Raw genomic sequence first — 16,755 nt, forward strand, 5'->3', positions numbered from 1 at the left:
GTTAAAGTTCAACGTGTCACGCCCTTCATGGTAATGAGGAATATTAAAGCTGGCAAGCCCCGCCCCTTATGCTAATAGCATTTACAACCCCCGGAATGCCCCTCCCCTTATGCTAATAATGCCAGGGTTTAGTTATGCCCCTCCCCTTATTCTAATGATCCATTATAGAGCCCATATGCTCCGCCTCATATGCTAATAACATTTAAAAATCCCATTTCCCCCTCCTTTATGCTAATAACTCATTATAATATTCAGATAGCCCACCCCTTATGCTAATAACCCACCTTGAAGCTGCCTGGCCCCTCCCCTTATGCTAATAGTGACTGTCAGACTACAAAGCCACGCCCCTTATGCTAATTAATCACTTTTAGTCACGCCTGTTATGCTAAAATCACTTTATATCCCCAAACCCCTCCCCTTATGCTAATTATACACTCTGCATGTCTGTGCCCTGCCCTTTATGCTAATAACCAGGTCAAAGTCTCACAAGCCACGCCCCTTATGCTAATCTGAGATTTAAACACCCCTAGACCCTCCCAGGCCCCGCCCCAACACTTCGCTCCACCTATTTATCTATTTAAGGGGTAAATGCTCTATGCTAATGAAGGGGGCGTGGCCTCCGCGGCGTTCCCACCGTCCCCGTTGAGAGAATTGGGGCTGGCGGTGGGGGGGGCTCTTAAAGGGCCCGCGCTGGAACGGGGAGAGGGGGGATACTGGGGGAACTGGGAGTACTGGGAGGGGTAACTGGGAGCACTGGGAGTACTGGGAGCACTGGGAATGGGAACTGGGGTTACTGGGAACACTGGGAGAGGATACTGGGGGAACTGGGAGTACTGGGAGAGGAACTGGGGGGACTGGAATGGAAACTGGGGGTACTGGGAGTACTGGGAACACGGGAATGGGAACTGGGGGAACTGGAGGGACTGGGAATGGGGACTGGGATAGGATACTGGGGGACTGGGGGGGTTACTGGAGCACTGGAAGCACTGGGTGGAACTGGAGCACTGGGAGAGATATTGGGGGAACTGGAGGGGACTGGGAGCACTGGGAGCACTGGAAATGGGAACGGGGAAAGGATATGGGGGGAACTGGGGGATACTGGAGCACTGGGAATAGGAACTGGGAGCACTGGGATTTTACTGGGAGCACTGGGAATGGGAGCTGGGAAAGGATACGGGGGGGGAACTGGGGGTTACTGGGAGCACTGGGATCTTACTGGGAGCACTGGGAGCCCTCAGACCACCCACGCTCGCCTTTAATCAAAGCGGTGGGCGTGGCCATTTGGGGGGCGTGGCTAATTGGGGCGTGGCTTGAGCGGGGTCACTCGAGGTCAAGTCCGTCCCCCTCCCCCCTCCAAGGGAGCCCCCAACGCTCCCAGTTCGCTCCCAATTCAACCAGTCCCGAACTGGGAGACCCCTCCTCAAAATGGGGGGGCTCGGGGGTCTGGGGGGGATAGGGAATCCCAGAGGGGTCCCAAATTTTTTGGGGGGCAACGAAAAATTTGGAGGGGGTCAGGAATTTGGGGGGGTGCGGAATTTGGGGGGGGTCGGGAATTCAGGGTGGGGTCTGGAATTCGGGGGGATCGGGAATTTGGGGTGGGGAGCCAGGAATTTGGGAGGGGTCAGAAATTTGGGGAGGGGTCGCTAAAGTTTCGGGGGGACTGAGGAGTCCGGAGAGATCCCAGATTTTAAGGGGGGGGTCCCCAAAAACCCACGACAGACCCCCAAATTTCCAATGGGGGGAGTTCCAATTATCAATGAGGGAACTCAGATTTTGGGGTGGGGGTCTCTAGCATGGGGGTCCCCAAAATTCCACGGGGGGGTCCCAGATATCAATGAGGGAACAGAGTTTGGGCTGAGGGATCATTTATGGGGGGTTCCCCAAAATTCCACGAGGAACCCCCAAAAATTTCCAGGGGGGGTCCCAAGCATAGAGGGGTCCCCAAAATTCCTGGAGGGGTCCCCAAATTCCAAAGAGGGTGTCTCAGTTATCAATGAGAGAATTCAGATTTTTGGCGGGGGGGGGGGGTCTCAACTGGGGGGATCCCCAAAATTCCAGGGGGGGGTCCCAGTTATCAATGGGAGAACTCAGATTTTGGGGGGGGGGGGGTCTCAGTTTGGGGGGGCTCCAGGAGGACGCGGTGACCCCAAACCGTTCCGGGGGGGCCCCGAAAGGGCTGGGGGGCCCCGAAAAGGATCCGGGGGGGCCCAAAAGGATCCGGGGGGGCCCCGAAAGGGCCGGGGGGGCCCCGAAAGGGCCGCGCGTGCCCGGGCGGGCGCTCCCGGCTCCCCGGTAACGGCGCGTCCCGGCCCGGCCGCCGCCAAAACCCCCCCGGGGCCCCCCCGGAACCGCACCGGGAACTGCGGGGGGGGGGCACGGTTAAAGGGGGGGGGGCAATTACCGGGGGGGGTCAGAAATTACCGGGGGGGGGGGTCCGATTTCTGGGGGATCCAGAATGGGGGGGGGGGTGTCTCGAAATTACCGGGGGTTCCGAATTTCTGGGGGTTCCCGGATTCTCGGGGGGCTGGGGGGTCCACAATTTCCGGAGGGTCCTGAAATTACTGGGGGGAGGGGGGTCCCAATTTCTGGGGGAGGGGGTCTCAAATTTTCGGGGGTTTCCCGAATTTCCGGGGGTTCCCCGAGCTATGAAAGGGATCCTGAATTTTCGGGGGGGGGGTCCTGGGGGGGGTCCCGAATTTTGGGGATTCCCCTGGGATTAACTGGGGACGGGGGTCCCCTGGGTTTAATGGGGGGGTCCTTGGGGTTAATTTGGGGGGGTCCTGGGCGTTATTCGGTGGTCGCGGCTGCCTGAGCCCCCCGTTATTAATGAGTGAGTGGGTCCCGCGATATTTGGGGGGGTTCCAGCAATCCAAGCTCTCCGTGATCAATGAGGGGGGGGTCACTGGGGTTCGGGGCGGGGGGGTTACTGGGGTTAATTTGGGGAGGGGGGTCACTGGGAGGGTCACTGGGGTTTGGGAGGGGGGGTCACTGGGGTTAATTTGGGGAGGGGGATCTATTGGGCGTTTGGGGAGGGGGGGCCATTGGGGGGTTTGGGGAGGGGGGCCATTGGGGTTAATTTGAGGGGGGGTCTCAGCAATCCAAGCTCTCCGTGATCAATGAGGGGGGGCCATTGGGGTTAATTTGGGGAGGGGGGGCCATTGGGGGGTTTGGGGAGGGGGGGTCCCTGGGGTTAATTTGAGGGGGGGTCCCAGCAATCCAGGCTGCCTGTGATCAATGAGGGGGGGTCACCGGGGTTAATTTGGGGAGGGGGGGTCACCGGGGGGGATCACTGGGGTTTGGGGAGGGGGGGTCCCTGGGGTTAATTTGGGGGGGGTCCCAGCAATCCAGGCTCCCCGTGATCAATGAGGGGGGGTCACGGGGGTTAATTTGGGGAGGGGGGGTCACGGGGGGGCCGCCCCCGGGGGATTTGTCGCCGTTTAATCCCCGGGCGGGGCTAATCCGGCCCCGGGGCACCGGGACCCGCCGCGGGCCGGGGCAGCTGCGCAGGTGAGAGCGGGGCGGGGGTCCCGGGGGGGCGGGCGGGGGTCGTGGGGGGTCCTCGGGGGGGGTCACAGAGTGGGGGTCGTGGGGTGCCGGGTATCGATGGGATTTGGGGTCGGGGTCGCTGGGGGAGGGGGTCCCTGAGGGGGGAGGGGGCTCTAAGAGGGGTTAATTTGAGGGGGTTAATTTATGGGGGGTAGTGGGGGGCGGGCGGGGGTCGTGGGGAGGGGTCCCCGGGGGGGGGGGTCACAGGGTGGGGGTCGTGGGGTGCCGGGTATCGATGGGATTTGGGGTCCCTGGGGGGGGGTCCATGGAGCAGGGGGGCTCTAAGGGATGAATGGGGGGATTATTGGGGCGGGGGTCCCGGGGAGGTCCCCGGGAGGGGGGGGGTCACAGGGTGAGGGTCGTGGGGTCTCGAGTACCGGGGGGATTTGGGGTCAGGGGGCTCTGGGGGGGGTCCTGGGGTTATTAAGGATGAATGGGGGGGTTATTGGGGGGGGGTCACAGGGGCGGGGGTCTTCATGGGGTAACTGGGCTCCCAGTTCCTCCCAGTTCCCCCAAACTGGGACCCCCAATTCCCTCCCAGTTCCCCCAAACTGGGATTCCCAATTCCCTCCTATTTACCCCAAACTGGGCTCCCAGTTCTTCCCAATTCCCCCAAACTGGGAACACCCCAAACTGGGACCCCCTCCCCAAACTGGGTCCCCGGATTTGAGGGGGGGGGTCCCGCAGGGTCAGGGGTCACGTGGACACCTGAAGGGGCGGGGCTAATGCGGGGGCGGGGTTGATGGTCCCTCCCCCCATCGAACCCACCCCATTTTTTGGGGGGGGTCTCTCCCAGAATCCTTTGCCCCCCGTTTTTTTGGGGTGGGGGGGTGTGACCCCGTTTTCCCGTCGCCCCCCGCGGCCCCGGGGCCCGTCGGGATTCCCGTGGGGGGGGGGTCCCGGGGGGGGAATCTCGTGCGAGGGGCCCCGAAAGCCGCTTAAGGCACGCGCTGAGCCGCTTAGGCTAATTATAGCGCGGGCCCTTTAAGAGCCGCGACCCCCCCCCCCATACACACACCCCCCCACCACCAACACCTTACCCGGGGGTGGGCAGGGGGCGTTAATCCGGGGGGGGCGTGGTCACAGCCTCGTGCAGTGCGCGAGACCCTCAGACCCCCCCACATTTGTCACACAAGGAACCCCCAGACCCCCCCATTTGGCACAGGAGGGACCCCCAGACCCCCCCATTTGGCACAGGAGGGACCCCCAGACCCCCCATTTGCACCGCAGGGACCCCAGACCCCCCAGTTTGGCACAGGAGGGACCCCAGACCCCCCTAGAGCCCCCCAGCCCCCCACGTGTCACAGGAGGGACCCCCAGAGTACCCAGACCCCCACATGTCCCCTGAATGCTCCCAAAACCCCAACACCCCAAAATCCCTCCAGAAGATCCCACCAGTATCCCTGACCCCTCCCCAGGTGTCCTATGACCCCACGCACCCCAAAACCCCCAAACCTTCCCCACAAGTGTCCCAATTCCCCCCAAAACATCCCACCAGTACCACCCAGTCCCACCAGTGTGCCCCCCACCCCATTCCCAGGTGTCCCACCACCCCAATTCCCGCCAAAACACCCCACCAGTCCCACCAGTCCCACCGGTCCCACCGGTCCCACCAGTCCCACCAGTCCCACCACCAGTCCCACCAGTATCCCTGACCCCTCCCCAGGTGTCCCACCGCCCCCCACGCCCCCCCAGCCATGGACATCGGGGGTCTGGAGACCGTGGTGGCCAACTCGGCCTACGTGTCGGCGCGCGGCGGCCCCGGCGGCGGCACCAAGGACCGGGGGCGCTCCAAGGCGCGGCTCCGCCTGCCCCACATCTCCCAGTGCGAGGCCCTGCGCGCCCAGCTGGGCGGCACCGCCGGCACCCAGAACGGGGGGCCCGCAGCCCCCAACGGGGCCCCGCCCGGCCACACCCAAGATGGCGGCCAGGAGACGTCGTTCCGGTGGCAGTGCGTGGAGCAGCCCATCGGCAAGCTGCTCTTCCGGAGGTTTCTGGAAGGTTCCGCCCAGTTCGCGGCGGCCGGGGCGTTGTGGGCGGAGATCGAGGCCTTCGAGCAGTGTGAGGACGCCGAGAGGGAGGAGGCGGCCAAGAAGCTGCGGAGCCGGTTCTTCACGCCGGGGGGGGCGGAGCACTGCGGCTTCCTGAGCGCCGCCGCCACCGCGCCGCCCACAGGTGAGAGGGCGGGGCTGGGTGGGGCCAATATGGCGGCCGGGAGGTTGGCATGGCTGACATGGCTGCAGTATGTCAGCTGTGACATCAACATGGCCGACATGGCTCCAATATGGCGGCCGGGAGGTTGACATGGTTGACATGGCTCCAATATGGTGGACGTAGTGCCAATATGGTGGCCATGATCTTGACATGGCTGACACAGCTCCAATATGGCTGACATGGCTCCAATATGGCAGCCGTGACATCAAACATGGCTGACATGGCTCAAATATTGTGGCAATGATGTTGACAAGGCCGACATGGCTCCAATATGGCAGATGTAATGTCAATATGGCGGCCATGACACCAACATGGCGGCCATGACACCCCAACCTCAGCAGCCATGACACCCCAATGGCAGCCATGATGGGATTGGCAGCCATGACACCCCAGCCACGTCCATGACGACCTTGGTGGCCGTGACGCCCCAATGGCGGCCATGACACCCCAAAGGCGGCCATGTTTGTGTTGGCAGCCATGACACTCTAATGGCGGCCATGACACCCCAGTGGCGGCCATGACACCCGAATGGCAGCCATGATGGGATTGGCAGCCATGACACCCCAATGGCTGCCATGTTGGTATCGGCGGCCATGACACCTCAACGGTGGCCATGACACCCCAACCATAACCACGACGACCTCGGTGGCCATGACACCCCAACGGAGGCCATAATTATTTAGGCAGCCATGACACCCCAACGGCAGCCATGTTGGTATTGGCGGCCATGACACCCCAATGGCGGCCATGACACCCCAATGGCAGCCATGACGACCTTGGTGGCCATGACACCCCAATGACGGCCATAATTATTTCGGCAGCCATGACACCCCAATGGCAGCCATGACACCCCAGCGGCGGCCATGTTGGTATCGGCGGCCATGACACCCCCGTCCCTCCCCTCCGCCCCCAGGCTCGACGCTCCCTGGCGACGCCTTCGTGCCGGCGCGGCAGGAGCTGCTGGCGCACCTGGAGGCGGCGGCGTGGGCGCCGTACCGCGGCTCGCCCGAGTTCAGCCGCTTCGTGCAGTTCAAGTGGCTCGAGAGCCAGGCCGTCAACGCCGACGCCTTTGCCGAGTTCCGCGTGCTGGGCAAGGGCGGCTTCGGCGAGGTGTGCGCCTGCCAGCGCCGCGCCACCGGCAAGATGTACGCCAACAAACGCCTCAACAAGAAACGCCTCAAGAAGCGCAAGGGATACGAGGTGGGTGGCACCAGGTGGCACCAAGGATGGCACCAAGAGTGTCCCCAATAGTGGCCTCAATGGTGTCCCCAGGGTGGCACCAAGGGTGGCCCTTTGTCCCCAAGTGTGTCACCAAGGGTATCCTCAATGGTGGCACCAAGGGTGCCCCCAAGGGTGTCCCCAATGGTAGAACCAAGGGTGGTCCTTTGTCCTCAAGGGTGTCCCCAATGGTGGAAGCAAAGGTGGCACCAAGGGTGGCACCAGGTGGCACCAAGGGTGGCCCTGTGTCCCCAAAGGTCTCCCGAATGGTGGCACCAAGGGTGGCACCAAGGGTGGTCCTTTGTCCTTAAGGGTGGCACCAATGGTGGCACCAATGGTGGCACCAAAGGTGGCCCCAAGGGTGGCACCAAAGGTGGCTGCAAAGGTGGCATCAAGGATGGCCCAAGGATGGCACCCATCGTGGAACCAATGGTGGCACCAAGGGTGACATCAATGGTGGCCCCAGGGTGGCACCAAGAGTGGCCCCAATGGTGGCCCCAATGGTGGAACCAATGGTGGCACCAAGGGTGTTCTAAGAGTGGCATCAATGGTGGAACCAAGGATGGCACCAAGTGTGGCCCCAAGGGTGGCTCTTTGTCCCCTCTGTGCCCATGGGTGTCCCTCAGAACCCTCAGATGTTCCTCTGTCCTCAAATTCATCCCTCGGTCCCCTTGGATGTCCCTCTGTCCCCAAATCTGCTCCTCTGTCCCCTCAGATGTCCCCTCCGTCCCTGTCCCTCTCCAATCCATGCCCATGGTGGTGCCATCCCATGTCCCCAACGTGTCCCCACGTGTCCCCAATGTGTCCCCACGTGTCCCCAACGTGTCCCCAACGTGTCCCCAAGCGGCACTGGTGGAGAAGCGTATCCTGGCGCGTGTCCACAGCCACTTCATCGTGTCCCTGTCCCTGTCCATGGTGGTGCCACCCCATGTCCCCAATGTGTCCCCGATGTGTCCCCAACGTGTCCCCAACGTGTCCCCACGTGTCCCCAGGCGGCGCTGGTGGAGAAGCGGATCCTGGCGCGCGTCCACAGCCGCTTCATCGTGTCCCTGGCCTGCGCCTTCCAGACCAAGACCGACCTCTGCCTCGTCATGACCATCATGAACGGCGGCGACCTGCGGTACGCGGCTGCGGTGGCCTCGGGGACAGCGGGGTGGCCTCAGGGTGGCCTTGGGGTGGCTTTGGGGTGGCTTTGGATTGGCCATGGTAGGACCCTAGTGTGATCTTGGTGTGACCCTGGTGTGGCCTTGGAGTGGCCTTGGCATGGCCTTGCTGTGACATTGATGTCACCTTGGTGTGGCCTTGGTGAGACCCTGATGTGACCTTGATGTGGCCGTGATGTGGCCTTGGATGTGGTCTTGATATGGCCTTGATTTGACCCTGGTGTGACCTTGATGTGGCCTTGATGTCACCCTGACATGGCCTTGGCATGGCTTTGGTGTCACCTTGATGTGACTCTTGTGTGACCTCAAGGTGGCCTTGGTCTGACCCTGGTGTGACCTTGATCTGCCTTGGTGGGACCCTGGTGTGACCTTGGCACTGTGCTGGTGCCACACTGATCGTGTCCCCGCCGTGTCCCCGCTGTCCCCGCTGTCCCCGCTGTCCCCGATGTCCCCAATGTCCCCAATGTCCCCAGGTACCACATCTACAACGTGGACGAGGAGAACCCGGGTTTCGCGGAGCCGCGCGCGGTTTTCTACACGGCGCAGATCCTGCTGGGGCTGGAGCATCTCCACCAGCACCGCATCGTCTACCGCGACCTCAAACCCGAGAACGTCCTGCTGGACGACGCCGGTGGGACATGGGGACATTGGGGACATTGGGGGCGTTGGAGATGTTGGGACATTTGGGACATTGGGGGATGTGAGAAATGAGGGGGACATGGGGACATTGATGGTCACTGGTCGTCGCTGATGGTCAGTGGTAGTCACCGGTCATCATTGATGGTCATTGATGCTCGTTGGTGGTCATTGTTGCTCACCGGTGGTCATTGGTGGTCACTGATGGTCACTGGTGGTCATTGGTGGTCATTGATGGTCATTGGTGGTCACTGGTGGTCACCAGTGGTCATTGATGGTCATTGGTCATCACTGATGGTCATTGATGGTCACTGCTAGACACTGGTGGTCATCAGTGGTCACAGGTGGTCATTGGTGGTCACCAATGGTCACTGCTGGTCACTTGTCCCCAGGCCACGTCCGTCTGTCCGACATGGGCTTGGCCGTGGAGCTCAAGGATGGCGAGAGCAAAACCCGCGGCTACGCCGGGACCCCAGGTGGGGACAGGGGGCACTGGGGACACCTGGGGGACACTGGGGGGACCCTGGGTGTCCCCTGTCCCCTCAATGCCACCTGACCCCCCCAATGTCCCCTCGCTGTCCCCGCAGGGTTCATGGCCCCCGAGCTGCTCAAGAACGAGGACTACGATTGGTCGGTCGATTACTTCACGCTGGGGGTCACCATCTACGAGATGCTGGAGGCCAAAGGACCCTTCCGCCGGCGGGGGGAGAAGGTGACCCCACCCCACCCCACCCCAGTGCCCCCCAGTACAGACCAGTATGGTCCAGTATAGCCCAGGAACCACAAGGAACATCTGAGAGCTTCCAAAAACCTCCCCAGAACCACCAGGAACTCCTCAAAATTCAGCTCAGGGCTCCCAGAAACCTCCCAGGACCTTCAGGAACCCCCAGGAAACCCCCCAGGACCTTCAGAAACTCCAAAATTTCCAATAAACCCCCAAAATAACTCCCCAGAAACCTCAGAAACCCCCAAGAATCTCCAAGTAACCCCCAAAACCTCCAAGAACCCTCCTGAAGACCCTCACAACCCTCCAAAACCTCCAAGAACCCCCCAAGGTCCCCCAGAATCCCCCAAGAACCCCCAAGGTCCCTCAGAACCCCCCAAAACCTCCAAGAACCTCCCAAGAACCTCCAGAACCTCCCAAGAACCTCCAAGAACCCCCTGAGATCCCTCAGAACCTCCCCAAAACCTCCCAAGAACCCCCCAAGAACCTCCAAGAACCCTCTGAGAACCTCAGAACCCCCATAGAACTTTCAGAACACCCCAAGAAGCTCCAGAACCCCCCAAGAACCTCCAAGGAATGCTTCGAGAACCTCCAGAACCCCCCTGAGGTCCCTCAGAACCCCCAAGAACCTCCAAGAACCCCCTGAGTCCTCAGAACCCCCCAAAAGCTCCAAAAACCTCCCAAGAACCTCCAAGGAACCCCCCTGAGGTCCCTCAGAACCCCCCAAAACCTCCAAGAACCCCCAAGAACCTCCAAGAACCCCCCTGAGGTCCCTCAGAACCCCCCAACACCCCCACCAAAGGTGACCCCAAGGACGCCCCACCACGTTGTGGTGTCCCCCCTGGCCCACCAGGTGGAGAACAAGGAGGTGACGCGGCGCATCCTGCACGACCCCGTGTCCTACTCGGACAAGTTCAGCGCGGCCGCGCGCGAGGCCTGCGAGGGGCTCCTGGCCAAGGACCCCCAGGCCCGCCTGGGCTTCCGCGACAACGGCTGCGCCCAGCTCAAGGCCCACGCCTTCTTCAGGACCATCAACTGGGGGCGCCTCGAGGCCGGTAACGCCCGGCGGGGCCTCCACGAGGGTCTCCGGGGGGTGCTGGGGTCTCCATTGGGTGTTGGGTGGTCAAGAGTTGGGGTCTTCAATGAGTTTTGGAGTCTCCATTGGGTTTTAGGGTCTCCAGGGGGTGGTGGTGGTGGGAGGTGGGGTCTCCAGTGGGTTTGGGTTCTCCATTGGGTTTTGGGGTCTCCAGGAGGTTCAGGGGTTGGGTTTTGGGGTCTCCAGGGGGTGTTGGGGTCTCCAGTGGGTTTGGGTTTTGGTGTCTCCAGGAGGTTCAAGGGTTGGGTTTTGGGGTCTCCAGGGGGTGTTGGGGTCTCCAGTGGGTTTGGGTTTTGGTGTTCAGGAGGTTCAAGGGTTGGGTTTTGGTGTCTCCAGGAGGTTCAAGGGTTGGGTTTTGGGGTCTCCAGGGGGTGGTGGGTGGTCAAGAGTTGAGGTCTTAAATGAGTTTTGGGGTCTCCAGGGGGTTTGGGTTCTCCATTGGGTTTTGGTGTCTCCAGGAGGTTCAAGGGTTGGGATTTGGGGTCTCCAGGAGGGTCACGGGTTGGGTTTTGGGGTCTCCAGGGGGTGTTGGGGTCTCCAGTGGGTTTGGGTTCTCCATTAGGTTTGGTGTCTCCAGGAGGTTCAAGGGTTGGGTTTTGGGGTCTCCATTGAGTGTTGGGTGGTCAAGAGTTGGGGTCTTCAATGAGTTTTGGAGTCTCCATTGGGTTTGGGGTCCCCATTGGGTTTTGGGGTCTCCAATGAATGTTGGAGGTCCAATAATGCGGTTTCCACTCAGTGTTCGAAGCCGTGGGATGAACTTTGGGGAGTTCCTGGTGGTTCTCAAGAGGTTCTTGGAAGTTCTCAGATGTTCCTTGGGGTTCCTGTGGTTACTGGGCTACACTGGGCTGTGCTGGGAGCCACGGGATGAACTTTATGGAGCTCCTGATGGTTCTTGAGAGGCTTTTGGAACTTCTCAGATGTTCCTTGGGGTTCCTTGGGGTTCCTGTGATTACTGGGCTGTGCTGGGAGCCATGGGATGAACTTTATGGAGCTTCTGGTGGTTCTGGGGAGGATTTTGGAGGTTCTCAGATGTTCCTTGGGGTTTCTGGAGGTTCCTGGACTTTCCTGTGATTACTGGGCAGTACTGGGAGGTTTCTGGTAGCAATTTGGGGAGTTCCTGGTGGTTCTTGGGAGGTTCTTGGGAGGTTTTTGGAAGTTCTCAGATGTTCCTTGGGGTTTCTGGAGGTTCCAGGACTTTCCTGTGATTACTGGGCAGTACTGGGAGGTTTCTGGTAGCAATTTGGGGAGTTCCTGGTGGTTCTTGGGAGGTTCTGGGGAGGTTTTTGGAAGTTCTCAGATGTTCCTTGGGGTTCCTGGGGGTTCCTGTGATTACTGGGCTGTGCTGGGAGCCATGGGATGAACTTTATGGAGCTTCTGGTGGTTCTGGGGAGGTTTTTGGAAGTTCTCAGACGTTCCTTGGGGTTCCTGGGGGTTCCTGGAGGTTCCTGTGGTTACTGGGCCATACTGGGCTATACTGGGAGGTTTCTGGAAGCCATGGGATGAACTTTGGGGAGTTCCTGGTGGTTCTGGGGAGGTTTTTGGAACTTCTCAGATGTTCCTTGGGGTTCCTTGGGTTCCTGGAGTTCCTGTGGTTACTGGCTATACTGGGCTTACTGGAGGTTTCTGGAAGCATGGATGAACTTATGGAGCTTCTGGTGGTTCTGGGGAGGTTTTTGGAAGTTCTCAGATGTTCCTTGGGGTTTCTGGAGGTTCCTGGACTTTCCTGTGATTACTGGGCAGTACTGGGAGGTTTCTGGTAGCAATTTGGGGAGTTCCTGGTGGTTCTTGGGAGGTTCTTGGGAGGTTTTTGGAAGTTCTCAGATGTTCCTTGGGGTTCCTTGGGGTTCCTGTGATTACTGGGCTGTGCTGGGAACCATGGGATGAACTTTATGGAGTTCCTGGTGGTTCTTGGGAGGTTCTGGGGAGGTTTTTGGAAGTTCTCAGACGTTCCTTGGGGTTCCTGGAGGTTCCTGTGGTTAGTGGACCACACCAGGGCTATCAAGCGCGCCAACCCCAAACCCACGGCGGTGTCTCCCCCTCCCCAAGGCCTGGTGCCGCCGCCGTTCGTGCCGGACCCGCGGCGGGTGTACGCCAAGGACCTGGGGGACGTGGGGGCGTTCTCGACGGTGAAGGGCGTGGAGCTGGACGCGGGGGACGCGGCGCTGTGCGACGCCTTCGCCTCGGGCACCGTGCCCATCCCCTGGCAGGAGGAGCTCATCGAGACCGGCGTCTTCGAGGAGCTCAACGTGTGGGGGGCGCCGGGGACGCTGCCCCCCGACCTGGACCCCAGCGCGGCTGGGGGCGCCGCGGGGAAGAGCTCGACGTGCCGGCTGCTCTGAGGGGGGGGACCCCGAAATTTGGGGAGGGGACCCTGAAATCTGGGGGGGATTCCATCTGCTGTGTGAGGGGGGCACCCCGAAATCTGGGGAGGGGACCCTGAAATCTGGGGAGTATTCCATCTGCTGTGTAATTTGGGGAGGGGACCCTGAAATCTGGGGGGTATTCCATCTGCTGTGAGTGGGATTGCACCCCAAAATCTGGGGAGGGGACCCTGAAATCTGGGGGGTATTCCATCTGCTGTGTGAGGGGGGCACCCCGAAATTTGGGGAGGGGACCCTGAAATCTGGGGGGGATTCCATCTGCTGTGTGAGGGGGGCACCCCGAAATCTGGGGGGTATTCCATCTGCTGTGAGTGGGATTGCGCCCCAAAATTTGGGGAGGGGACCCTGAAATCTGGGTGGTATTTTATCTGCTGTGTGAGGGGGGCACCCCGAAATCTGGGGAGGGGACCCTGAAATTTGGGGAGGGGGACTCCAAAATTTGGGGGGATTCCATCTGCTGTGAGTGGGATTGCACCCCAAAATTTGGGGGGTGGGAGGTTCCACACCTGAGGGGACCCTAAAATTTAGGGAGGGGGTCCCATCTGGTGTGAGGGGGGAACCCCGAAATTTGGGGGGAAATCCCAAAATTTAGGGGGGTTCTGCAACTGCTTTGAGAGAGGGGGCACCCCGAAATTTGGGGAGGGGGGGACCCCGAAATTTGGGGGTTTCTACAGGTGCTCTGAGGGGAAGGGACCCCGAAATCTGGGGGGAAATCCCAAAATTTGGGGGGGTTCTACAGCTGCTTTGAGGGGGGGGGCACCCCGAAATTTGGGGAGGGGACCCCGAAATTTGGGGGGGTTCTACAGCTGGTGTGAGAGGGGGGGACCCCAAAATTTGGGAGGATTTCAATTGCTGGGAGTGGGATTGCACCCCAAAATTTGGAGGGGCGATGGGGACACGTGAAATGTGGGGGGCTCTAAAAGTGGGGGGGCTCCATCCCGAAAGGGCTTGAAAGTGGGGACCCCCCCCTTGAGGATACCGAGAGTTGGGGTGCAAATTTGGGGTGTCCCCCCCCTTTTTGGGGTGTTTGGAGTGGGGGTGAAAAAAAGGAAAAAAACCCTAAAAATCAACACCCCCCCCAATAAAAAAAAATAGGAGAGACCCCAAAATTCGAGGGACCCCCCCCCAGATTTCAGGGACTCCCCCCCATCTCAGCTCGGTGCCACCTGGGGGGGGGTCCCCAAAATTTACCTCATGGCCCCCCCTCCCCCCGTGACTCAGGGACACCCCAAAAATGGGGGAACCATCCCCAAAAAATTGGGGACCCCCCCCAAAAAGGGGGTCCCGTCCCCTCCCCCCGTTCGTGTACAATAAATCGTGGTTGTTGCTGCTCCGTGGGGGGGGTCTGGATTTGGGGACCCCTCGATGTCACCCCCGATGTCCCTCGGTGTCCCCACAATGGGAACCGTCCCCCCAATGTCCCCAAATTGTCCCAAATCCCCCAATGTCCCCCCAATGTCCCCCAATATCCCCAATGTCTCCAGTGTCCCCAATGTCCCCAAATGTCCCCATTGTCCCCAATCCCTGCAATGTCCCCAATATTTCAAATGCCCCCAATGCTCCAGATGTCCCCAATCCCCCAATGTCCCCAAACGTCCCCATTGTCCTCATTGTCCCCAATGTCCCCAATCCCCCTGATTCTCCCAATGTCCCCAATCCCTGCAATGTCCCCGATATTTCCAATGCCCCCATTCCCCCAATCCCCATAATGTCCCAAATCCCCCCAATGTCCCCAAATCCCCCCAATGTCCCCAATCCCTCTGATCCCCAATGTCCCCAATGTCCCCAAATGTCCCCAATGTCCCCAATCCCTCTGATCCCCCAATGTCCCCGATGTCCCCAGTGTCCCCAATCCCCCCAATGTCCCCAAGGGTGTCCTCAATGTCCCCAATCCCCCCAATGTCCCAATCTCTCCCAATGTCCCCAATCCCCCCAAGTGTCCCCAATCACCCCGATGTCCCCAAATGTCCCCCAGTGTCCCCGATGTCCCCAATCACCCCGATGTCCCCAATCACCCCGATGTCCCCAAGTGTCCCCGATGTCCCCAATCACCCCGCTGTCCCCAAGTGTCCCCAATCACCCCGATGTCCCCAATCACCCCGATGTCCCCAAATGTCCCCCAGTGTCCTCGATGTCCCCAAGTGTCCCCCAGTGTCCCCGCTGTCCCCGCAGCCGCCTCAGCTCTACGGTGTTTATTGGCGTCTCTAACACTCACTGATGCAGATAAATAGTGGACATTTGTCACCGCTGCCACCCCGCCGTGGGGACACCCCGGGGACCCCCCGCCACCCCCCGGGACCCCTCCCCTGTGGGGACACCCCGAGGGGACAGACAGCCCAGAGGGGACGGACGGACGGACGGACGCCGTGGGGACACGAGGGGGAGTGGGGACATCCCGTGAGGGACATGTGTGGGGTGACCTCGGTGGGGACAGGGCCACCCCCTTGGGGACATCCCGGTGGGGACAGCGCCACCCCCTTGGGGACATCCCGGTGGGGACATCCATGGGGTTACCCCAGTGGGGACATCCCAGTGGGGACAGGTCCAGCCCTTGGGGACATCCATGGGGTCACCCCATTGGGGACATCCAATGGAGCCATCACCTTGGGGACATCTTGGGGACATCCCCACTGAGGTCACCCCATTGGGGACATCCCCAGGGCCACCCCACTGGGGACATCGCCTTGGGGACACCCTCAGGGTCACCGCCATCAGGGCCACCTCCTTGGGGACATCCCCCATTAGGGTCACCCCTTTGGGGACATCCCCCATTAGGGTCACTCCATTAGGGTCACCGCACTGGGGACACCCCCAAGGCCACCCCATTGGGGACATCCCATTGGTGCCATCACCTTGGGGACATCTTCCACTGAGGTCACCTCATTGGGGACATCCCAGTGGGGACATCCATGGGGTTACCCCAGTGGGGACATCCCGGTGGGGACAGGGCCATCCCCTTGGGGACATCCATGGGGTCACCCAATGAGGTCACCTCCTTGGGGAACATCCCATAGGGGACATCCCCCATTAGGGCCACCCCAATGGTGACATCCCATCTGGGACATCACCTTGGGGACATCCCCACTGAGGTCACCCCATTGGGGTCACCCCCAGGACCACCCCCTTGGGGACATCCCATTGGGGACATCCCCCATTGGGGTCACCTCATTTGGGGACATCGCCTTGGGACATCCCCAGGGTCACCCCATTGGGGACATCCCCAGGGTCACCTCATTGGGGTCACCCCTTTGGGGACATCCCCCATTAGGGTCACTCCATTAGGGTCACCGCACTGGGGACACCCCCAAGGCCACCCCATTGGGGACATCCCATTGGTGCCATCACCTTGGGGACATCTTCCACTGAGGTCACCTCATTGGGGACATCCCAGTGGTGACATCCCCCATTGGGGTCACCTCATTGGGGACATCCCCTTGGGGACATCCCAGTGGGGGACAGGGCCATCCCCTTGGGGACATCCATGGGGTCACCCAATGAGGTCACCTCCTTAGGAACATCCCATAGGGGACATCCCCCATTAGGGCCACCCCATTGGGGACATCCTCTTGGGGACATCACCCATTGGGGACATCCCCTTGGGGACATCCCCCATTGGGGTCACCTCCATGGGACATCCCCAGGGCCACCCCTTTGGGGACATCGCCTTGGGGACATCCCCCATTAGGGTCACCTAAATGGGGACACCCCCAAGGCCACCTCATTGGGGACATCCCAGTGGTGACATCCTCCATTAGGGTCACCCCATTGGGGACATCA

The 16,755-nt window shown here is 60.8% G+C and overlaps 1 protein-coding gene across 1 annotated transcript; it reads left to right on the plus strand.

Moving 5' to 3' along the window:
* Window positions 1–3,408: 3,408 nt before the first annotated feature.
* GRK1 (G protein-coupled receptor kinase 1) lies at window positions 3,409–13,010 on the plus strand. Its single transcript, XM_064737400.1, has 9 exons — window positions 3,409–3,507; window positions 5,213–5,721; window positions 6,674–6,960; window positions 7,971–8,098; window positions 8,615–8,772; window positions 9,170–9,253; window positions 9,365–9,489; window positions 10,355–10,556; window positions 12,644–13,010. The coding sequence occupies exons 2-9, from the start codon at window positions 5,244–5,246 to the stop codon at window positions 12,934–12,936; spliced, it is 1,755 nt and encodes a 584-aa protein (XP_064593470.1). The 5' UTR covers window positions 3,409–3,507; window positions 5,213–5,243; the 3' UTR covers window positions 12,937–13,010.
* Window positions 13,011–16,755: the final 3,745 nt, after the last annotated feature.

Source organism: Zonotrichia leucophrys, unplaced genomic scaffold, assembly GCF_028769735.1.
Source record: "Zonotrichia leucophrys gambelii isolate GWCS_2022_RI unplaced genomic scaffold, RI_Zleu_2.0 Scaffold_55_320004, whole genome shotgun sequence".
In the NCBI taxonomy this organism is placed as follows: domain Eukaryota; kingdom Metazoa; phylum Chordata; class Aves; order Passeriformes; family Passerellidae; genus Zonotrichia; species Zonotrichia leucophrys.

Excerpts from the sequence above, each read along its gene's own strand:
- GRK1 (XM_064737400.1), top strand. The coding sequence starts at position 5,244 with ATGGACATCGGGGGTCTGGAGACCGTGGTGGCCAACTCGGCCTACGTG. Across the intron at positions 5,722-6,673 it reads CGCCACCGCGCCGCCCACAG|GCTCGACGCTCCCTGGCGAC; the intron begins GTGAGAGGGCGG and ends CTCCGCCCCCAG. Across the intron at positions 10,557-12,643 it reads CTGGGGGCGCCTCGAGGCCG|GCCTGGTGCCGCCGCCGTTC; the intron begins GTAACGCCCGGC and ends CCCCTCCCCAAG.